We start from the raw sequence: 22,992 nt of genomic DNA on the forward strand, positions 1-22,992 counted from the left end.
AGGGCTTAGTCCATCCCAGAGAGATGACAGAAACTCTGATTTCTAACCAGGCCATTTAGGCTTTCAGGTGTTGAAAGAGCTCCCTGTCTGTCTCCAGGATGGCTGTACCTGTTTGCTAAGTATTAACTATTTACCAGGTCACAGCCCCAAGAGCTTTCCACCTTTAGAAATTACTTCTCAGTAAGAAACCCGTGTGTCAGCCTTGTTTAAAGCATCTCTGAGGAAGCAGAGATCTCACTGCTCTGGTCCTGGTGCCTCAGGTCATCTTGTGCCATTCTAAAGTCTGTAGCCAGCTAGTGGAGAAATACAGCCTGGAGTCACCACTAATACTGGAGACAGGATGGAAGCCTGCTCAGAAGTGTTTTTCTCGCTCTTCCCCCATGAGAGAGGCTGTAGGAGCACCCCACTCTCAGCCCCGAGCTTGCAGAGCCCCTGGTAAGAAATTCTAGGTGCAAGAGCCACTTTTAGGGGTGTCCCAGGTTTTGTGGGAGCCCTGGCCATTGCCCACAGCAGTATGTTGCCTTTGCCCTGCCCTTTAGAGCCAGGCCACCCGCTATCTCCAGAGTCTGGGAAGCCACAGGAGGCTGGTGGGGAAGGTAAATAAACTGCCAGCCCAGCGATGATTTGTGGCTAAATGAACAGTCTAAGTCACCTGTGAGTGGCCTGGGGCCATTAACCAACCAGATAATAGGTCTTAATCAGCCCTGCAGTGGTAGGAGCTGAGTCTATCTTGTGTCAGATGTGGCACAGCCAGCTCTGAGGTCCCAGCGTGTTTGGGGACTGTCCCCTGTGCAGAAACACTGGTAGGGGCATCCACAACACTGCCATGGGAGCAGAGCAGCTGGCTGCAGAAATGCTCTCAGGGCATTCTCACAGGGTTTCTCATCTGTCCTTAGGGGACTCCCCCTGCTCCAGTGGTGACAGAGGACAAGTCAGTGAAGCCACCTCCCTGCCTGCTTCCAAGGTCCTGTGCTCAGTCACTGCCATGCTCTGTTCCTGCCTGGATCCCCTCTCACGTGGATTGGCCTAATCCTACCCACCTCAGGGACTTCCAAGCCAGCCACAGGCTCCTGAGCGTTTCTTCATTCTGCCACATCAGCTGCTCAGTCCAACAGGTGGGGATCTGTCCTGGAATGCAGAAATCCCTGTGCTTCCATCCCCCTGCCCCCTGTACCCAGCACCCACCCTCCCTCCGCAGGGAGCCCCAGGTACCAGCCCCCAGAGAAGGGGTTAACAGGCAAAGCAAACACGGCTCAGTCCCTCCCAGACAGGCCTCCTGCAGGGATTTCTGGCCAGCTGTTTATTTAGCCAAGCAATTCCTCAAATAAGCAGCCTCATCTCTGATGGGACATGGCAAGGCTGAGCAGAAAAACGTGTTAACAGCTCCCACTCTGGAGCAAGCCAGCACAGGAAGGCTGGCAGGGCAGGGAGGGTGGCTGCCCCAGCACAAACAGCCAGGGCAGCTCTGGAGTGTCATCTGATCCCACCACATTGCCAGTACCCCTAAGGACCAGCCAGAGGGCTGCAGGGGATGCACTAGGGCTGTTAGGTTCCCAGGATTCAGCAATGCACTGCAAAAGTACTCAAGTGTGGAAACAGAGGACTTGTCCCCATGTAAACACATGGGGATGGAGCAACAGGGACATATGAGGATGGGGTGACACATCCACACATGGACTGGAGTGACAAGGACACAGTCACCCTGGATCTATTTCTTACAAGGACTCAGAGTATAACCACTTCATTTCCAGTCCTGTTAGCCTCTGTCCTCTCTGCCACATCTCAGTCTGAAACACCATGAGCACAAAGCACCTTCAGAGATACCTTCTTCATCCTACTGCTCCCAAATGAGGGAGCAGCACCTTGGCTCATCCTCAGTGTTTGCCCTCACCCCAGGCCTTGTCTTTTGGGGAGAGAGACTAAACAAGCCAGCATCTTCCATAGCTCAGCATCATCCAGGAAAGCAGGGAAGTGACTGAATGCACTGTGTCCCTCCTGCTGCTTCCCCACGGCCCCACTCCACAGCCCTTGCCTTGCACAGCACTCCAGTACATTGTGTCCAGTGTCACACATCTCTGTGTGACACAGCCAGGGTCACCTTCTCCCTGGCACCAGAGGGATCCCCCCGCTCTGATTTGTCCTGTCAACTCCACAATCTTCTGTTTTGGTTTCACTATGTCTTGCCCCAAAGCCAGAACTGCTGCATGTGGGGGGACAGAGCCAGGTTTGGGGTCTGGGGGTGCAGGAGTGAGGGGAAGGAACACCCTCACACACACCACTTCCCCCCAAAAACACAGCCTCACCTCTTGGCTGTTAATGGCCTTTCCATGGAGTCAGCACCAAACCTGCTCCCAGGATGACAGAATAAATCAGCTGCTCCTCCCAGGACCTTGGGCTCTAATTAATGTCAGCTCATTAACAAGATAACAGCCATTTATTACCCTGTCTCCCTGGCTTCTGATTAACCCTTTCCCGAGGTGGGGGCAGGGGATGGTGATGCCATGGGACAGGAATGGTGGGAGATGGTGAGGTCTCTGCAGTGAGCCTCAGGGACACCAGGGAGGGGGGAGGTGAAGGCATTGGCAAACAGGACTGCAGAAGAGCCTTAGTGAGGAGCTGATGGGGAAAAGGAGGAGTGTCTTTCCCCAGCAGTCTGGCAAGGGGTCACTGGTAAAATCCTTGAAGGAGCTACCAAGAGTCCTGGGCTCCCCTTGGACAGTTGCTGTCACCTCTAGCACATCCTTGTGCCTTTGTATCCCCAAGTGTCCCTACTCCAGCCCATAGGGGACAGTGAGGATGAGACCTAGAGCTCAGCACAAAGGACCTGCACACTCTGGTCCTCAGCCCCTATTTTGATGAGGTACCACACAGACCCACAGGTGGTGAGAAGCCAGCAGTGTGTCCATCCCTGCCTACAGAGTAGAAAACAGCCCCAGCTTCACGTTCCCGGGTACTGCCTGTTCGACAGTCACAGGGCAGGATAATCTGTCCTCGGGCAAGAGGAGGCTTTGGACATGCCCTTGAGCAAGGCCTGGGTGCGGAGTGCAGGAGCAAAGGGTGTGGGGAGGCATGGTGCGGCCGTCCAGCACCAGGCGGGGGGGCTGATGCTCTCCGTACATCGATCACGCTGCTCGGCTGCTCCCTGCGAGCGGGAGCAGCGCCGCTTAATCAGGCTGAGGGCTTCGGCTCGTTAAGCTGACACCTCCGTTCTGGGAGTGAGACATGGGGGCAAGCAAGGTGCCACTTATTTATTTTCTTCTTTCCCAGGGAATATATTAAACAAATTAAATTCCTGGAGTGTTGGGTCACCAGAGCCGGCTCTGCGCCTGTCCCAGCTCCTCCTAGCTCAGCCTGGGGAGGGGACTGCGCCTGCAGCAAACGCGGGCACTGCTGCAGGGCCCTGGCTCTGCCGTGCCTTCCCAGCTCCGTGCAGTAAGACACAGCCCCCCTAATCCCCCTGTTTCACTCCCTGGGCTGGCTGTGCCTGGCAGTGCTAAGGATGGTTGGGAGGGCAGGTCTTGCAGGAAATGCAGTCCGTGATTCCATTCGGAAAGTCCCCCAGGAACCCACCTGCTGTTCCTGAATGGGCTTCCTTGGCCCCGCAGGGAGGGGAGCTGTGACACAGACCTGGCTGCTTTTGAGGCAGCTTGTAATGCTCCCTCCCCCAGGGAGAGCCAGGGACTGACTTCAGCCACAGCACCAGGACTACTTCTTTCCACTCTGGTACTGGGGACATCTGGGCTAGTGGCAGCTTGACGTTGGAAGGTCTCTCTGCAAGAGGGAAAAAACTAGGAGGGAGCGCACTTGTTCTGTAAAACAAGTCTCCATCACAGGACTGCAGGACCTGGGCATTTAGAAAAAAAATACTGTGCATCTCAACAGCTCTATGCCACCAAGAGCCTTGCTGAAGCAATCCCCTACAGTGGGCCCTTTGCCTACTTCAGCATCAGTCACCCCTTCACAGTCTAGCACTGTCCCTGCTCAAATTCCCTGAGGGTTGGGGTGCTGTTTCCTTGCTGCTGGGCTGCTCTGCTCCATTCCAGCACCAGCTGTGTTTCAGCCCTGTTCCAGGTCTAGTTGGGTGACAGGGATGGATGGAAAACTCACAGCAAATTAGTCATTAGTCCTTGGAGTTGTTTATTTATTGACCATTTGCAACTCTTCCCTCCATCACCACCTTTTCCCTCCCTTTTTTTCCAGCAAAGTCAATGGCAGACTGTCCTGCTCCTCTGTTCCATCCCATCTTGTCATCCCCATCTCTTACATCAGTTCCTTCTACCTAACCTCAGTCCTTCAAGTGCCTCTTCATTTCAGCAATGGACCCATCTTTTGCTGGTGGAAGGGTGACTCCCTGGAGGTTAGTGAAAAATTAGGAATAATTTAATTTACCTCCCTGTTTGGGTGCTTTGATGAGCTGAAAGGCCCCTTGTCAGGAAGCAAATCCATCTTCCTCCAGCCCTACATCAAATTTCATTCACTAATTAGAAACTCCTGCCCTAGACCATGCTGCCCCCACCCCGGCCACCCCTTCTCCCCACCAGCACCATTATGAAAATAAATTGTTCCATTAGCTGCATTGTTGTGGCTGTGGGGCCCAGTGCTGGGAGTTATTAGAGCAGGAGGGAGGGCGTTGGATTAAGACAAATGATTTATTACGGAAAAGGACCCTGATTAGATTCTTACTCGTCCCCAGCGTGTGGCTGCATACTCGCACAGCCCCCTGTGGCACCACACAGCGGCTGGTGGCAGTCAGTGCCGGATGGCGGTGACGTTTCTCCTGGGGCTGTATCCTGCTGAGTGCTCTCAGAGCACTGGGAGTTCCCAGCTCCTACTGAGACATGAAGTAGCAACTGATGCCAGCAGCCCCCTGCATTGTCCCCAGCTGCCCCTGCCTGCCTCTCACTCCTTTGGAGGGTGGGGACCACCAGCATCACCCCCAGTTCTGCCAGTTCTGCAGCAGGGACCCACTGTGGGTACTGAGTGTGTCCTGGTGACAGAGGAGGGAGGAAGGAAGGGACAGGGGGGCTTTGACGTGTTAGCCGTGTACCCCACATTGTGGGAGCAGGAGCTAACGGTGTCCCACCAGCAGGAGGGCTGGCAGGGTTCACCCTGTGTGGTGGAAGAGGTTGTCAGGCCCCTCCAAGGGTCCAGAGTACAAGGGGCAGATGTGGCGTGGGCATGGCTGCCAGGGTGGGTATGGCTGCAGAGGTGGGCACTGCCATGTGTGCGCATGTCCTCTTATCCTCACAGTGCCTTGCGGTCCCTAGAGTAACATGTACCCTCCAGCTTCTTCCTGGAGGGGAAGGAGATCAGGGACACAGGGACATGTGAGTGTTCCTGGGATATAAAGGATACAAACTGAAAGGAAAGTAATTTGTGGCGCCGGATGGCGGTTCTGAGAGCTGGTGGGTGTCTGCTGGGTGTCCGGTGCGGTGGTGGGGAGGTGTCTGCCCGGGGCATAAAGGTATGTGTAGGGGGCGAGATGCGTGCATCTGTCTGTCCGCGGTGTTCATACAGGCACAGCAGGCTCTGGTTGACACCCAGAGGCTGTTGCCTGCTAAAACACCTCCATCCCTGTCCGGGAGAAGCTGACACGCACAGGCAGAGGGGCACTGCAGCACCTTTGGTGGGGCTGTTCCCAACGATGCTGTCACACAGGTGCCACGGTTGAGAGAGGGACAAGAGGTGGGGGGCTCGGGACAGAGGGGGAGGTGGAGGGAGTGCGGGGTTCAGGATGGGCTCAGCAGCACTCATCACGCTGTCCCCGGGGCTCCGTGGGCTCGGGGACAGCGTCTTGGGACACCCCTCCTGCCTCCAGAATAGCGCTGCAGAGAGCGGGGTCCTGCCCCGGCTGCCGGAGCAGCAGCACTCGGAAAAGCCATCAGGTTTCATTCCGCCAGTGCCAGCGAGAGAGGGAGGCTGGTACGGCTCCGCTGCGGGCACCTGTGGGCGGGCAGTGGGCACGGCTGGGCCGGGCGGGGCAGCTGCTCCCGGGAATTTTGGGGCGCGATTCTGGGTCGGTCAGCCCTCGCTGGCAGGAGGGTCCCTGCAAGCTGCTGTACCGATGTCCGCAGGCACAGATATTTTGGGCTGATCTCCCCTCCTCAATCACGTCCCAGCCCGGGCCATGGGAACCTGATTGGACCCAGAGTCAAGGGACGATGGGGACATAGCACCACCATGCCCGGAGACACGGCCCCTCTGCAGGGCAGCTTTGGCAGTGTCCCACACTGCTGTCGGCCTCGTGCCCCCAAAACTGCCCCTTCTTTCAGGAGGCTCCACTCGCACTCTCCAAGCCCTGGTGATGCCCTGCCCCTCCATTGCCCGACCCCGGCACCTAGCGGGTCAGCGGGAACCGGGAACGAGCTGGGCTGGCGCTGTCGCGGCAGAAGGCCGTGCGGCGAGGGACAGACGGGAGAGGCGGGGACGGGGACCGTGTCCTCCCTTGTTAACAGCGCCGGACCCTGTAGCCTTTTCAAGGCTCTGAATAGGGGGTGGTACCTCTCTTCTGCTGAATTAGGGGCCGGGGGTTGTTGGAGCTGGTTTAACACGCTCAGACAGGGTTGGAAGGTTGGGGAGGGGGGACGTGCTACCCCAGATGGGAACAAGTGGGGGTGTCTGCTGTCGCCACATGCCCTTCCTCTCCCTCCCACCCACTATTTATATGGTAATGAGGACAAATTGATGGAGAGACATCCATTGTGGGACCCTCCAGCCCGGCCCTTCTGCCGGCCACCCACCAGCAGCCCCATCTATCACTGCCCAGCTGGCACCCTGCTGGGACCACCCCTCCCCTGGCACTGGCACCCTGGGAGATGGGACTGCTTCATGTGCCCACCGGCAGCGGGGCAGCTCCCAGGCTGTCCTGGTTCTCCTGGGGCTGAGTGAAAAGCAGAGGGTGACATCCAGGCAAGGAAGAGACCCCCATAAGTCCTGTCCGTCAGCTGGACATCATTTTGTCCTCAACATTCTTTTCATGTGGAGTTACGGAGCTGTGCGGGAGTTAATGGAGCTTCAGAAAGACCCTAGCATCTTACTTATGGATGTTTTCCCTCCTTCTCACTGCCCTGAAGCCAGCTCAGAGCCAGGCCCTCCCTGCTTTCCCTGCCTCCATTCCAAAGCAGCTGTCATATACCCTGCAACATCCTCCTAGTGAGGCAAAGAATTCTTCCCCCATACTCAGTGATTCCCTAAAGACCTGGGAATTGATCTCCCTCAGCGGGCACCCCAAAGAGCATTTCCCCTGTCGCCTCCTTATGCAGCCTCTGCCTCTGGCTCCCCCTGCCTGCGACTGCATCCTGATTGAAATTTCACTCCATAAAGCACTTCTCGAAAGCCTGACCCCCGTGGCTCTCCGGGGACCAATTTGTCCTTCTCTGTAATAAGAACCTAATTAAATTAGCTCTGCCTCCTTGCAGAGCCCTTAAATTAGCCCGGTGATGAGGGCCCTCGCTGACAGCCTGCTGCCGAATTGCTTCACACTTGCCGTGCTGGGGGGTCCAGGGAAAGCCCGAGGGAGACCCTGATCCCAGCAGGGCACAGGAGACCACGGCAGGGCAGCGTGGAGATGGGGCAGGGTGTGTTCCGAGAGGCGGGACAGGTGTGAGGAGGCTGTGTGGGGTGCTGGCTGGTGGACTTTCCTTCTGCTGGCAGGGCGATGGGGTAGAGGGGGAGAGGGCTGAGTGAGGGACAGCACTGACTAACATTAGTTACACTGGAAGCCTGTCTACAGGATACAGGCTCCATCTTCTGGGTTAGTGGGTGTTGTGGTGATTGGGGGTGGTACAGAAGGATGGACGGGCACTGAGGTGGTGAGTCCAGACTGGGATGGAGAGGTATCCCTGGCAGTCCCACAGTGGCCGTCCCTACTACATCCTGCCCCACTTGCCCTAGGTTCCAGGTGGCTCTAATGACAATTTGGTCTCATGCAGACTGGGTCAATCCCACAGCCTCCAGCTGCCCACCTCCCCTGGGTATGGATGAAGTAGTGAGGAGAGAAATGTCATCCTTCTGGTGGAGGGCAATGGGGTGACCAAACCTTGCTTTTAGAGAAGGACATGATGCCCTCTAGCCCTGCCTGCCCTTTAACAATGGGTGCAGTAATTACCCCCGATCCCTGCCTGCCCTCCCTACACCAGAGTTCTGAGCTCCCACTGGGGGACAATGGATTTATTGGGCTGTGTCCCCAACCAGGAGAGGTAAGTGAAGAGACAAAAACACACCTGCCATTGGCCACTCTCACGCTCCCTCACTTCATCCTGGACAACAATCACCATAAAAGCTGTGCTTTAAAATAATCTTTAAATAATTTCTGCTTTTTGTTAAAAAAAAAAAAAAAAAAAAAGAAATCACCCCCCCCACCCAACCAAACGATTTCCCACCCCCGCCCTGCACTTCCATCTCATCCTGCATGCGCCCACACTGCCTCCTATCTATGGCACATACAAAGAGCAGATAAATAAATAGAGACGCGTGATGCTACAGGGGGGACGTGGGTCACTGCCTCCCTCAGCCCCCTCCCCTCCACTGAGGTGGAGCTAGGGGAGGCTGAGGCTCTAGCTAGGATTTGGAGTGGGGGAACTGTGGCTGCAGCTCTGATGGGACTCTCCCCAGGTCCCAGGAGTGGGTGAGCAGCAATGAATTACCCTGAGGGTTTGGGGTACTGGGGGCTTGGGGAGGTCAGGCTAGCCAGGGTCTGAAGCTTGAGGAGTTCTTTTATATTTAGGGTGGGGAAAGGCTTTTAGGCTGAGCCAGTTCAAGGCCAGATGCTGGAATAGTTTTCTCCTCTGCCTCCTTCTTCAGGCTCCAGCAGGCTGGGGTTGCAGCCCTGACTCTCCCCACCCCTGCTCTTACCAGTGTGTCTATGCCTGGCTAGCATTTGCACCCTTCTGCCCATGTGTCTGCCTCCACAGCCCCTCTTGCTAGCCAGAGCATCCCATGCTGTCACAGCAGGCCCACAGGATGCCCAGCTGGGTGGCTCTGGTGCTGGCTTTAGGCAGAGCTCGGCACCTCACTCCCCAGTCTATCACTCCAGTGGAACTTGTGTCACAAAGTCGGAGGTCTATGCCAGAGCTGCGCCAGACCCCCACCCCTGCTTGTTTTGGGTGCCCCTGCACCTGGGCTAAGGACAAGGCACAGTCCCAGTACCTGGGTCACCCTCCTTCCAGCTGCCACATCCCAGGGGTGGAAACAGCACTGCCTGACTTCCCACCCAGGCTGCCTAGCAAAGGGCCCTGGGCCCCTCTCCCAAAACCTCCCCACTGGGTGCAGACAGGCTGGGAACCTCGGTGGAGCAGCCAGGGCTCTCTGCTCTCCCCCCTCCCATTCAGACCTCCATCAGCTAATTCGGCACACACGCACACACACATTGCACACACACACACATAGCAGCATGTGGATCCAGCCGGGGGCAGCCCCTGTCCCGGGGAAAAACCCTTCATGCCTTCCCCCTGTCCCCAGGAACAGGGGGTGAGGAGGGGGCGGTCAACATGGAGGAGGCGCACCATGGAGCTTTGGTGCCCCCCAACCAGGAGGTGGCTGTACCCCAAGCAGGCAGGGCTGGAGGCAGCTCCCCATGGGCACCCAGCTTTGGGAGGGGGTGCTGGCCCCCAGTGAGTCACCCTGCAGCCACCACCTCCACCAGCTGTGCTGGCTGGGGCTGTGGTGCACACTCAGCTCTCTGCATGGGATATTCCCAGTGGGTGGAAGCTGTCAGGGGGCAGGAGCAGCCTGCCCAGGCGGTAGAGCAGCCCTGAGTACCAGTGCACACCGTCCCCCTGCACCCCTGGCCACCCCACCAGGCTGTGGTAGAGTCGGAGTGGCCAGAAGACCAGCTGTGCCAGCTGCTGCTCCTGCACCAGAGCGAAGCACGAGGCTACCACACCGTCCACCACCAGTGTCCCATGGCGTGTCAGCGGGGCGTAGGCTCCCACATCTCTCTGGTGCCGCACCCGCACCACTTCAGCGGGCTGCAAGCTGCCCCCCCCGGCCACCACCAGCACGAAGTGTCCCGGGGTCACGAGGCTGGCAAAGATGGGACGGAAGTGGGCGGTGGGCGCCGACGCGTTCTCTGCCACAAAGAGCAGGTGGGTGGGCGTCAGCACCAGGCGCCGGGGCGGCTCCTGGGTCTCGATGACGTGGAAGGTGGTGAGGGCACGGGGCTCCTTGTCCAGGAAAGCCAAGAAGTCACTGTAGGTGGGCCTGCCTGCCCCGTCCATTGCCAGCACTCGCTGGCCCGGGCGCAGTGCCCACAGTGGCGTCTGGGCACCGTCCTCCAGCGTTGCCAGTGCCCGCCCGGGAAAGCAGCCCCCCGTCTTCGCAGCGGCTGAGTGCTCTGCGCAGGGAGAGAGAGGACACCAGGGTTACCCATCAGCCAGACCCTCAGTACCATGTTTCCACTGTGCATAGACACCTTCCCAGGCATAACCCTGCCCTGGCATCACCAATGTGAGCTTGTCCCCTACACACCCCCGGCCACCAATGTACCCATGGCACCTCATCCCCCAGCCACCACATCACTTGAGGTGGCACCTGGGGACTCCAGCATTGTCCCAGGGCATTGAGCTTGGCGTACAGAGCCAGGTCCCAAGCCCAAAGTAGGCAGAGGGAGTAGGACGCAACCAGAGCCTGAAATGTGCAAAACACTACCAGGGGGCACCTGAAGCTTGAAAACGCAGAGGCAGGGCCCTGAGAGGATGGCAGTCTGAGGAGCAGAGTGCCTGGTCTCACCGAGCATACCCCCACAGCATCCCTGCTCCCTGCAGTGCTGGTCCTGGGTACTGCTTGGGAGGATGCTGTGAGGAGCAGTGCAGGATGCAGCACCCTTTCCCAGCACTGCAGCACCCCTCCAACCCCTGCGGCAGTCCTGCTCCCTTTCTCCCACCTGCTCATCCCTACACCACTGATGCCAGCCAGCTCCTGTTTCTCTGGGTTGTAGAGAGTTGTCAAAACCTGTGGCCATCATTGTGCAAAAACTACCTGCATGGGGCTTCCCTAGTGATTGCCACAGGATAAAGGACCCAAACTCTCTGTGCTTGTCTCTGGGGGTGGTGGCACAAAGCTCCTGCCCCTCCCCAGATGAAGTGTCACCAGGGGCCCATTCTGGCACTTAGCAGGGGAACCCTGGCTTCCCAAGGAATGGTGGTTAGCTACACCAGCAGCAGTGTTACCCCGCGTTCCAGCAACTCCCAAGTCAGTGTCTATATGATACTCTCCCACCCTCTGCCAGTAGCATATCACCTCAGGGTCCCGCTCCTAGCTCTGCACAGTTCCATCCTTGAGCTCTAAGCCACCTTTCAGGGCTCTCTCCCAGCTCTCTCATCTAATCCCTGAATGTGCCCACCCAGATGGCACTGCCCCCATCACTCCCCAGGTTTGGGCAGAGCCAAATCCCAGCCCCCAAGCCCATGAAGAGAGGCATGCATCTCTGGGACAGAATCCTTTTATTGCTCAGAAGAGGTGCAGTGTCTGCCCTGTCCTTGCCCCGGAGGCCAGGTCCCAAATCCTGCACCCTGCATCCCCTGGCAGGCAGCAGAGCTGGAGGGTGAGATGGGTGCCTGGCAGAAGTGGATGGCATAGGTGCTGGGCATGGAGGGGTAGGTGGGTTTGGGGGAGGACCCGAGGAGACACAATACATACAACAGGCCATGTGGCCATCCATACAAAAATAAAAGCCATTTACTAAGAGGCAGGAGCAGCCCGGCTGCCCTCTGTACACAGTTCTGAGGGGATCAGGATGTGTATTCCACAGCCTCCACCACTCACTCTTGGGTTGCCCATGGCCTTGGGGAAAAATATGGGGGACCCAGAGCCATGAGGAGCTGCTGCAGAGTGAGGGGAATATGACCAGCCTCTAGAAGCCCTTCAGGGCCTCAAGGCCCCAGTCTGCTGCTTGGATTATGGCATCCCTCTTCAGTTGGTCCAAGGGGAGCATTCAAAAGCCTATGTCTTTCTCCAGGGGCACAGCCCCACTCCTCTGGCCAGCCTCATAGCTGTGGGCTCATGGTCCTTGCTTGGGAGCCTGGCCCCACTCCTGCTGCCAGCCCCACAGGGTGCTCGGGGGCACGGGAGTCCTGGTCCTCCGGCCACGTTTTGTCCCTCTTCTTCGGGTGTGCATGACTCCCTCTCTGCGGCGCGGCGGCCCCGCTTCCATCGCCGGCCGGTGTTGTGCCCGTCCTGGCATCAGCACGGGGAGCGGGTCAGCGCGGGGGGCCAGGCTGGCGTCTGGGGGTGTCGAGCCGCTGGCTGCGGGCTAGGGCGGTAGGACAGGCACAGTGCCGTGGGAGCTGAGCCCGGGGACGGGAGGCGCGGGGCGGCACGGCCACACCGTCACTGCCGCGCACGGTGTGCGGCACATGGCTGCGCGGGCACGGCGTGTGCGAGGGCTCCGTGTGCAGGCACGGCCCTGCTTCACGGGCTGCGGGTGCCAGCGGCCGCCGACGCTCCCTCCGTGCCCACACCAGCCCACGCCCCGGCAGAGCCCTCCCCGGCCTGTCGCGACGCGGGCAGAGCGCGGCCCCGCCAGGCGGCGGCTGCCGGATCCGTGCGCGGGGCGCTGCTGCCCTCTGCAGCCTGCAGCCAGCGCGGCCGCTCCGCCGGGAGCCTAGCCCGGGCATGGCTGCGCCTCCCGGGCTGCGGCGGGGCTTGCTGTCCACGCAATCCCCTCCGGACCAAGCGCAGGGCCTGAGAACAGCTCTCGCCCCGTCCTCCTCCCTGCCGCCCCCACTGCAGTGCACCGCACAGGAGGAAGCAAACACCACCAGCGACGACAGCACCCCTCAAAGCACCACCCAGCTCTGCTCCCCTCTGCAGATGGTGCTGCGCGGCCAAGAGCCGATCCCAGGGTACCCTGGCCTGTCCCTGTCTGGATGTCCCTGACCCCATCCCTGCCTAGCCAGGGATGGGCAGATGCTACAGCAGAAGCTCAAAAGCAGCCAGCAGTGGAGCGAGGCAGGGCTGGATGAGGCTGAGCATGGGCTCTAAGGGACTGCAAGGGCAGAGGCAAAGGAGACGGGGCGATGGACATACTGGGGGTGTCAGGCTGGGGGAGAAAGGGATGTGGGCTGAGAAAAGGAAGAGAGTACAGAGGGTGGGTCAAGATATAGGTCTATGGGAGCCAGATGGGGAATTTGCCCCATTGTACTGGCTGGCCACAGGTGTGTGACTCACTCCACACCTGACTGTCTGCCCAAGATAGGGAAATCAAGATGCAAAAGCTGGCACCCCCTGTCAGGAGCACCCCACCCAGCCAGCCAGGCTTCCCAGGTTCCCCAGGTATGCTGCAAGAGGTGGTCTGGCCCCCACCTCCACTTACTGCTCCCAGCCCAGACTTACCTGACTTGACAGAGCAGTGGATGTGTGCCTTGGACTCATAGTAGACCCAGTCGAAGCCAGCCTCCACAGCCAGGCGGGCCAGCATGCCATACTTGTTGCGGTCCCTATCCGAGGTTGTGATGTCCACAGCTCGGCCCTCATAATGCAGTGACTCTTCCGAGTGGTGCCCGTCCTCATCCCAGCCCTCCGTCACTCTCAGCTTCACCCCTGGCCACTGATTCATGACAGAGATGGCCAGCGAGTTCAGGCGGTCCTTGCAGCGCTGTAGGGCAGAGGGGCAGAGTCAGTAAAAGCTTTTTGGAGGGAGGAATTAGCTGCCTGGTTGGCAGGCTGCATTCCACCATGCTTCCATTAAGCCTCCCTGGGCCCTCAGGCCCTTGGGGGCTGGTCCAGCAGAGGAAGGTCTGAGAACATGAGGTGCCTTGTCTACCCCATGCTCTCCAAACTCCCTGCAGAGCCTGATGGGAGAGTGCACCCAACAGGGCACCCTTCTCCTCCCTCTCCCTCCATCCCAGGCACATTTGAGAGCCTGTTTGGCAACACAGCCTGGGCTGGGCTGAAACACCCTCTCTGCTCACCTGCCCCATGCTAACTGTACCCCAGCAGTTCCCATCTGACAGGAGGAGGATACAGGAGCTTCAATCCTGCTGCTTCCTGGCTGGGAGGAGGTCCCAGGGACCCTAGGGCCATGCCCAGGCACAAATGAAACAACCTGCCCAGTCCTCAACACAGCTCTGCTTGGTATGGCTCCTCAAGTCTGTGTAACAAGGACACAGCACTGGGCAGCCCCATGGCATCAGCCAGTCTCTGCTCCTGTGGGAAGTGCCAAACCTGCCCACGAGCTCTGTTGTGCTGGAACGGAAAGAAGCCCCCTTAATGTCTCTGCACCACAAGGGATGAAAATCCTTGGCTGAGGAACAGCAGCAGGTCTTAAAAGCCCCAGACCTCATGGCCACAGAGGTCACACATGCAAGTAGGTTCCCACAGCAGTCTTACCCAGCAAGCAGAGGGATGCCAGCCCCAAATGCCTGTTTCACAGTCTTACCAGCCTTATCCTGCCCTGCCCCACATCCCCCAGCCATAGCTGAAGGGAAAAATCAAAACTCTGTGTGATTGACTTGCAAAAGTACAGCCCCAGCTTCTGGTCCCTTGCTAAAATGATGGAGGAGAGATAGAAAAGGTGTAGGAAAAGGAATATGGGAGGTTCTACAGAAAACCAGGTGAACGGACTAGGGGTGTGCAGCCCAGAAAGGAGATTCTGTGAGATCCTGAAGAGTCATAGAATTGAGTGAGTTGGAAGGGGCCCATAGGATCAAACTCCTGGCCCTGCACAGCACACCCGAAGAATCACACCAAGTGAAACTGTATAAAACTTAAAGCAATTTAAAAGAGACAAGCTGAGACTGGGGTGTTTTAACAGTGGCTCCAAAGGCTGAGGTTCACACCTACAGGTACAGCTGTTTCTGAGGCAGCCAGCTGGATCAGGAGTCCCATTGTCACCGCCCAGTGCTTGCTGGGTAGGAGAGCTCTGCCTCCACAGAAGTAAAAGACTCCAGGGCTCCTCTCACTGCCATTCCCCAGGAAACAAGGAGTCCCATAAAATCAAGGCAGAGGACAGAGCATTCATGGTCAGGCACAAAGCCAGTCCTGGGAAGCACTAAATGAAATGACTGGACAAGCAGCTTAAACACAGCCACTGCTGGGGACATTTCTGCATGATGCCCAGCTCAGTACTGGAGCTCCCCACCCTAGCATGTCATGGGTCTTGAGACAGTTACAGCAAGCATGAGCCAGGGCTTTAAAACCTGATGCTGACCACATCCCCAGGCACAGAAATGCCCCAACACTGCTTCTGCAGGACCAAAAATGTCGGTCCTCACCCTATCCCCAAGCGCCTGCTCCCATCCTAGGAAGATGGGCACTGCTGCTCTCGAGGAAACCTGCTCTCCCTTGGTGGGGTCCAGGCCCAGGGAAGGGCAGTGCCAGGCAAGCCTTTGCCCCACATGAGGCCTGCCGTCATCCCACAGCTCTCTGGGCGTGGGGAGATAAGCCAGGAAGGTGCTGGACAAACAGTTTGCTAGGTGAGGGGAGGAGGAATAGGGAGGAGAGTGACTTTTGTCCCCGTCCAGCACCACCGTGGTGCCACTTGGCACATGTGACAAGCTGTTCCCAAGGTCCCGGGCCCTACTGGGATCCCACAGTAAGGGAATTCAGCACTGGAAGTGAGGAGGGATTCCTGAAGCCCCCCTGCCCCCCAGCCATCACTCCAGGCATTCCCTTGCCGCTGCTATGCCAGCACCCCGCTGTGGGCACCCCTCGGGCCCTCATCTGCCAGCTTTTCTGTCCTCCAGGGGCACCCTGCACGCACAAAAACAACGAGACAATGCAAGCCTTTTTCCCCAGGCAGGGACGGCGTCAGGCAGAACCCGGGAGCGCCCTGTCCCCGGCTCTGCCGGTGCCACTGGTGGCCAGCAGGTGTCAGAGCGCGGAGGGGACCGGCGGGGACCGGCAGGGAGCAGGTACCGATGGGCAAGAACCGGGCAGGCACAAGCAGGTCGGGGAGGAAGCAGGTACTAACGCGGGGGGAATGGTGAGCAAGGCATCAGCTGCATGGATCGGCAGGGAAGAAGCAACTATGAGGAGGAAACAGGCAGGGATGAGCGAAAATAAATAGGGAGCAAGCAGTGATAGGCAAGGCTGAGCAGGTGGGGATGTGCAGGGAGGAGGCACAGGAGGCAGAGAGAAGACAACAAAAGACAGGGATGGGCAGCGATGGGTAAGGAGCAGGCAGCAGTGGTCAGGGAGCACACACGAGCTCCAGGAAGTAGGTAGGGATGGGCAGTGCCTGCCCAGGGGCTCTGCTGCCTGTACGAAGGTAGGCAGGGATCAGAAAATTCATAAACATGGACTGTCCATGGGGTCTGTGTTTGATGGTGATTGCAGAGAGGCCACAGTTTGTCCCTGCAGTGGTGCAAATGACCAGGCACCCCCAGTTCACTTGCAGAATGGGGCCCCATATGATCACACAAAGCTGGTGGCTCTGCTGTCCCTTGCACCTCATGGTAAAGATCATGGGGATGTTGGGCTGGGCTGAGCAAAGAAGTTCTACGCACCTTCTGCGCAACCTTTGCATCACCCTTTCTGTCCCAGGGACAGAACCATGCCCTGTGGGCCAAGCCAAACAACTTTAGGGAAGGCAGCAGGACAGAGCTCCAAGATGGGGTGCACTCAGCAGGGACCCCAGGGTCATCTCAGGGGAAGTATGAAAGACACTCAGGTGTGACCACAGTCTCAGCAGAGGTGTCATGAATAGAGTGTGCTTGACCACAGCTACTCCCATGTCCAGAGCCTGGCCAGGAGAAGAGGGGTCTTACTAGCATCTCCTCCTGAAAGGAGGTTTCCCCCAAAGGAAGCCAGAAGTCCTACCCCAAGGTCTTCAGGAGAGATTCCTCACCACTGCAAGGATGGCCTCCGGACAAGCAGTGGCTGCAAGGGATGATGGTTGGGGTAGGGAGAGGCTGGGCTTGGGACTCCATGGGGGCAGGGGACCCATGGCATTCCTGGGCCAGGCTCCTGGGGAGAGGTGAGGCGGGTTCTGCCTTCAGCCTTATCTCAGCACCTCCGAGTGGGACCAGTGAGAGCAAACACACTGGAATTCTTGAGGAAGATGAAACGATAAAGGAAAGGCAGGCAGAGAGCAGCACTACCCACTCCTCTAAGCAGGCGACATCTTCCGGCTGCCTGGGACACCCAGACCCTTGGACTTGGGGAAAGAAAACAGGTTTGAAGTGAGTCAACAGCAGTAAAAGCCAGTGCTCTGGGGGAAGGGACAAGGAGTTGGGTCAATGGCCTTTCCCAACCCATAGCAACACAGGACTTGGTGCCAGAGCTAGAGCTCCCATATCTGGGGGGATCTCCCCCAGCCAGAGGCTACAGGAAAATCCCAGAGAGATGTGAGATGGCAGCAAGCTACCAGAAATCATGTCATCTTCATAGCAAGAGAAACAATTCCTTGCAGAGCTGCTCAAGGCACAGTGGTACCCATCTGTGCACAGATGTGTGCTGGCCGGGTTCCCTGCTGGAGTAAGAACCCTGATTTGTGCAGCCCAAGAAGACCAAGATGCCTCTAGGTACTCTGCCAACAAGGCGGTGGTACAGCATGAAATGTTAGGCTCCCTCTCCCAGGTGTGCTGAGGGGCACTGGCTGGGTTACAGAAGGTGGAAGGAGCACTCTCAGGAGAAAGCACAGCCAGAAGCATTCTCCTGTCTCCAATGATGTCATCCACTTCCCCGATGTATGGACCAGAGGAGCTCACTGCTTCCTCAAATATCCCTGTTCCCCAGGGGAGGCAGGTTACAGCCCAGCCCTAGGGCTCCAGTCACCAGCAACCACAACTTGTGCAACTCCCCAAGCTTGCTGCCTTGTAGGGGATCCTGGTCCCTCTGCTACAGTCCCCAGCCTGAAAACCAACCTGGACTATGATTCCTGCCCTAAGGGACCTGCTCTCAGGGCACACGGGGTTGCAGAGCTGTCAAGCCAGCACCCAAGAAGCTTCTCCTCCCAATGTTATGAACACCTTGGTCAGACACTATGGCCAGGGCCTTGCTCAGTGCCCACCACCATAGTCACTCATGTTCACCCACCTGCCAGCCCCTGACTGGGGGTGCAGTGGGCAGAAGGGCAGAAGCTCCCCCCTGCTTCCCTCAGGAGCTTGTTCAGGCTGTAACCCTGCTGAGGCTGGTAGCCAGGTTTCTTAGCAAGGCCGTGCTGCTCCTTATCTGCATTCCTGAAACCCTCAGGCATTCTCCTGGCAATATTAAAACACAGAGTAACCTTCGTCCAGCATCACCCCCCCTCCTCTGCTGTCGTCTGTGTCGTCCACCACCCCCATCCTTCCTGCTGGCCCCGGGTACTTGTGAGCTGACTGCAACAAGGCATTTGCAGTAACAGGTTGTCCCCAGCCCTGAGCACAGCAAGCAGCTCCCCCTGAGCACCCTGAACCATCCCACACGAGACATGCAGGAAGGGCAGCACTGAGGGTTTCAGTGTCAGAGTGGGGACAAGGTCAGCAAGAGCACTCCTGGACACAGCAGCACACCAGGCTCTGGTCTGTCCCACGGAGCCAACGGGCAGACTGCCTGCCCTGCCGGTGGGGAGGCAGAGTAGAGGGGCAAGGGCAGGATGGCTGCATGGGCCAGGGTGCTGCTTGACCAGGGAACAGCACAGCACAGCCCTGCCGGATCGAGGGGATGTGGGAGGATGCTGCTGGATCGGGGGCAGTGTGGCACAGCTCAGGGGCACCAGGGCCGGCTGCTGCCAGCTTGGAGTGCAGGGTTATGCTAGCCTGGGGACCAGTGGGACGAGAGTTGAGGGGCAGCAAAGCAGGGTGCTGCCAGCTCGGGAGTCACAAGGACATTCCTCGGGGTGCAGCAAGACAACGGGTGCCACAGGCTCCAAGGAGCAGCGGGCAGGGTGCTGCCATCTCGGGGGACAAGGTGCAGCCTGTTCCGGGAGCAGGGTGCTGCTGTCCCAAGGTGCAGCGTGCTGTCCGTCGCGCACAGCGCAGCCGAAGGGACAGAGTGCCCGACGAAGGGAGATGCACTCGCTGCACGCCGGCACCCCGGACCCGGCACCGGGATGCCCGGGGCAGGACGGGGAAGCCGCAGCGCGGGGCCCACACGGTCCCCGGAGAGCGGGTAGCAGGGCACTCTGAGGCAGCCCCGGTGCCCGCAGATGCCCGGCGCGGGGGTAGAACGGGGCGGCAGCGGTGCCGTACCTGGGTCATGAGCCGGTCGGCGCCAGTGTTCTCCTCGTCCTTGAAGATGATGTCGGGGTTATAGTTGGGCGTCAGCTCCTTGAAGCGCTCCGAGTTACGCGCGATTTTGCCCTCGTAGCGGCCGCTAGCCCCCAGCGTCTTCTCGGGGACGTTGGGGCTGAACTGCTTGTAGGCGAGTGGGATGAGCTTGCGGGGCGGGCGGCGGCGGCTGCCCACCACCCTGCCCGGCCCGCAGCCGCGCACGGCCGGCGCCAGCAGCAGCGCGCACCCGCTCAGCAGCAGCAGCAGCCGCGCCGGCTTCATGGCGCGCCCGGCGGCCCCGGGGCGGTCCGGGGCACCGGTGGCTCCGGGTTCCCACTAAGCTCGGCCGCCGCTCCCGCCGCCCGGCCCGGGGCTCCCCATGCGGCGCGCAGCCGGCGGGCAGGTGCCGGTGCCGGCGGCGGCGGCGGGGCGCGGCGGCTGCCCGGCGCGGGTGCGCTCCGGCTGCCCGGTGCGGCGAGCTGGCGTCGGCCCGCTCTGAGCTGTCGTGGCCCGGCGGCGGCAATAAATAGCGAAGGGCCGTTTGTTTTGGCAGGCGAGCGGCCGCTTGCGGGGCGCGGGGCGCGGGGCTCGGCGCTGCCGGAGCCCTCCGCGGTTTGCGCCTCGGCGGTCAGCGCGGCAAGGCTGGAGCCGGAGCCGGAGCCGCCGCTGCCTCGGCTCCCTGGGCAGGAGTGAGAGGGGAAATTGAAGAGATCCGGGACCGGGAACCGCCAGGACCGCACCCTGCCCGTGTCCCAGCCTCCCAGCGCCCTCCCTCTCTCGCCTCCTCCCCGTGGAACCTGCCCCGGGCCGCCCGCAGCCTCCTCCCCCCTGCCGAGCCCCGCAGCCCACCCCACCGGGGGTGCCCACCGCCACCTGCCCCCCGGGGCAGCCCCGCCGCCGCCCCAAGGTGGGCCCGGTCCGCCGCACACCCTTGGCCCCCCTTCGCGGGGTGTCCTGCGGGGGCTCCCTCGCGGCGGAGTGGGCGCGGGGTGGCACCCCCGGGGCTCCGGCCCCCACCGCGCCGCCTGCTCGCCAGGGGCCCGGGCCTGCGGGCGGGGATCAAACAGAGCAGGGAGGCAGCTGGTTGAAATTTAACCACAATATTCTCGCTCCCCATTGTTTCCAGGGAGGCCCGATATTTCCACAACAGGATTATGGCATCTGATTAACTCGCTGAGACAACAATGAGGGGCTGGGATGGGCTTCCCCTTCTAGCTGCCAAAAGGGGAAAGTAAATATAACACCCTGATTTCAGGAGCGAGGGTTTGAAGGGCCCCCCCCCGGTTCTCCCCCAGCTGTGTGCCGGGGAGGGATCCGGCACGGGTCTACTTGAGCACCCTCTGGTTCGCTAGGATCTTCCCAGGTGAGGCAGTGCCTTGGGATGCCCACATACACACAAACTCTCCCAGGGATGTTCCCTGCCCAGCTCCTCTGTAAGCACAGGGCACGGCTCCCTCATAGGGATACACAGTGGCCAGGCTGGAATAACCCAGCCAGACATCCAGCTCTGGCTGCAGGGCTTTGCTGCTCTCAGCAGGACCATGCAGCCTGGGCAAGAAGGATGCAGGCTGGGGAGCCAGCATCACCCACAGACTTGGGATGCTGCTATCTAATCCCTCCAGCAGACCATTTCCTTTGCAGGAGCTGCAGGCAAAGTGCAGCTGGCCAGAGGTGTCTCCATCAGGTTTTCATACTCAGTAGCCACGGTCCATCAGGTTTTTGTACTGGTTTTCATGCTGCGCACCCAAAACCAGTGCCCAGGGCCTCTGTGAAGACCTGCCACTGAGCAGGATAGTGAGATACAGCAGTCCACTGTCCCTGCACATGATGGAGTGAGGGTGTCTGGCCAGCAGCCCCAGCCACCCCTCTTCTACACTTTGGTTGATCCTTCCAGTGGAGCGTCTTAAGGGCATCAGCAGAGAAAGCAGAGGGGACATACCACAGCACCATTCTCCACCTCTGCCCTTGGCTTCTCAGGGATACAGAAGGGTCACAACTCTCTGTGCCTCACTAGCACAGGAAAATTAGACCCTACAGACCATTGACTAGATTCACAGGATCCTCCAGGGTGGTTTGTACTCCCAACCAAAGGAGCCTAGCTTCCCACTTTGCACAACACAAGACTGTGAAGCAGGATGATCTGGGATAGCACTGCATCTGGAGGCTGCAGCACTTCCCCAGGGGGAAGTTCCCTATGAATGCCAATGTCACAAACCCAGATGTCCCAATAACCTCTGCAGCTTGCCAGCATGCAGTGTGCACGTCACAAGCTGCTGTCCCCCTCCCAGCAGCTCCAGGCTCACAGTAAGCAGCCTAGCCCTGCCCTTGCTGGTGACAGCATTCATGTCCCGTGGCGGCCCAGGTTGGAAGACAGGGAGTTGGGTTTGCTGGTGACAGCAGCTCCTGCCCATGCAGGGGCCGTGGCATTGTGCATTGGTTCTGGCCACAGCAAGCAGTGGCAGTGCCCTGTGGCTGGGTGCAGAGCTCATCACCTCTCCATGCAGCATTCCCAACGTCAGCCAGTTCTCCTGCCAGGCAAAGCCTTTGGGGCACAAAGGGCCAAGTGGGACAGGGACACCAGGCACAACAGGGTAGCCAAGGTGTGTGTACGGGGAGGAAGCTGGAGGCTGAGCTGTCTGGGAGGCTGTCACTGTTTGGGATAACCAGTGTTTAAGTGGGAAACTTTGCCTGGAGACGGGGACTCCTGCTTGCGCAACCGATGGGAAGGGACCCTTGCTGCTGCAGTGGGAGAGATGAAACGTTTGTTCACATGGCATTTCCCTCTACACTCGGCCACTCTCAGGCACTTCTGGCCTGGACGCCAGGACGCAATGCTCCGGCCTGCATTCTGAGAGGGCACCAGTGCCTCTTTGCTCTGCCCTTTGGCTCTCCCCACCACTGCATCCCGCTGTCCCTGCCCCAGCAGCAGTGCAGCATCCCGCACGCCCCGTGCTGGGCTCCCAGGGCTGCCCGGAGCTGGGCGCTGCGCAGGGTGACCGGGCGGCGGAGCCGAGCCAGGCAGTCTAGGTGGTGCTATTTCTCTATTTTTGCACTGCACGGGTTTGGGATTTTCCTCTCCCTATTCGCTGCCTTGGTCGTCTTCTTCTCTCTCTCTCTCCCTCTCTCTCTCTCTCTTTTTTTTTTTCTTTTCCTTTTCTAAAAATACTTGACAGCGATTGAAAGGTCCCTTTAATCGAGGCCACAGAGCCCTTATTAAGGGCACGGGTCGGGGTGCTGGGCCGTGCCCAGCATAACGGCTTCATTAAACCCTGCGAAAACTAATATTTATGGAATCAAATTTATGGAGGCCGAGGCCGAACTTGTGGCCTTTAATGTGTGTCGGGAGCTCAAATCCAGCTGGCTCCAGGGAGGAGGGGGTGGGGACAGTGAAGGAGACCCCAGCAGGACAGCATGGGACAATGTGTAGTGACATTCCCAGGAGCTGGCAACAACCTGGGCCAGGGAGGAACTAGTGGCCCCATGCTGGAGTCCTGAGGGCCAGGGTCCCAGTGGTTCCCTGGGGGACATTGGCAAAGCTCTTTTTCCTACTGTCTTCACTCTCCTGCTTTTATTTACCCCCCTTCCATGCTCCCACATCCCCACCTCCCCTTGCTTTGGGAGAGAGGGGAATGGAACAAGATCTGTCCCTGCAGCGTGTCTTTAGGGATGCTGCACACTCCACAGAGACTTTGCAGCAGAACAGGGCTCATGAGCAACATCTCTGCAGCATCCCTGGGACTGGCTCCCCTGAGCTGAGTACCCCAGGGAGAAGCAGAGACACAGTAATTCACAGGAATGACCCAGGGATGCAGGTGCTGGTTTGCAGCACCCACTCCTCCACTACAGAGTCCACCAGCCACTG

At 59.1% G+C, this 22,992-nt stretch overlaps 1 protein-coding gene across 1 annotated transcript; it reads right to left on the reverse strand.

Moving 5' to 3' along the window:
- Nucleotides 1-9,671: 9,671 nt before the first annotated feature.
- On the reverse strand, nt 9,672-19,412 carry IHH (Indian hedgehog signaling molecule). Its single transcript, XM_030241747.2, has 3 exons — nt 19,110-19,412; nt 13,333-13,594; nt 9,672-10,333 (listed from the first exon to the last, which is right to left on the reverse strand). The coding sequence occupies exons 1-3, from the start codon at nt 19,410-19,412 to the stop codon at nt 9,672-9,674; spliced, it is 1,227 nt and encodes a 408-aa protein (XP_030097607.1).
- Between the last annotated feature and the right edge of the window lie 3,580 nt (nt 19,413-22,992).

Source organism: Serinus canaria, chromosome 7 (genome assembly GCF_022539315.1).
Source record: "Serinus canaria isolate serCan28SL12 chromosome 7, serCan2020, whole genome shotgun sequence".
NCBI classification, from domain to species: Eukaryota; Metazoa; Chordata; class Aves; order Passeriformes; family Fringillidae; genus Serinus; species Serinus canaria.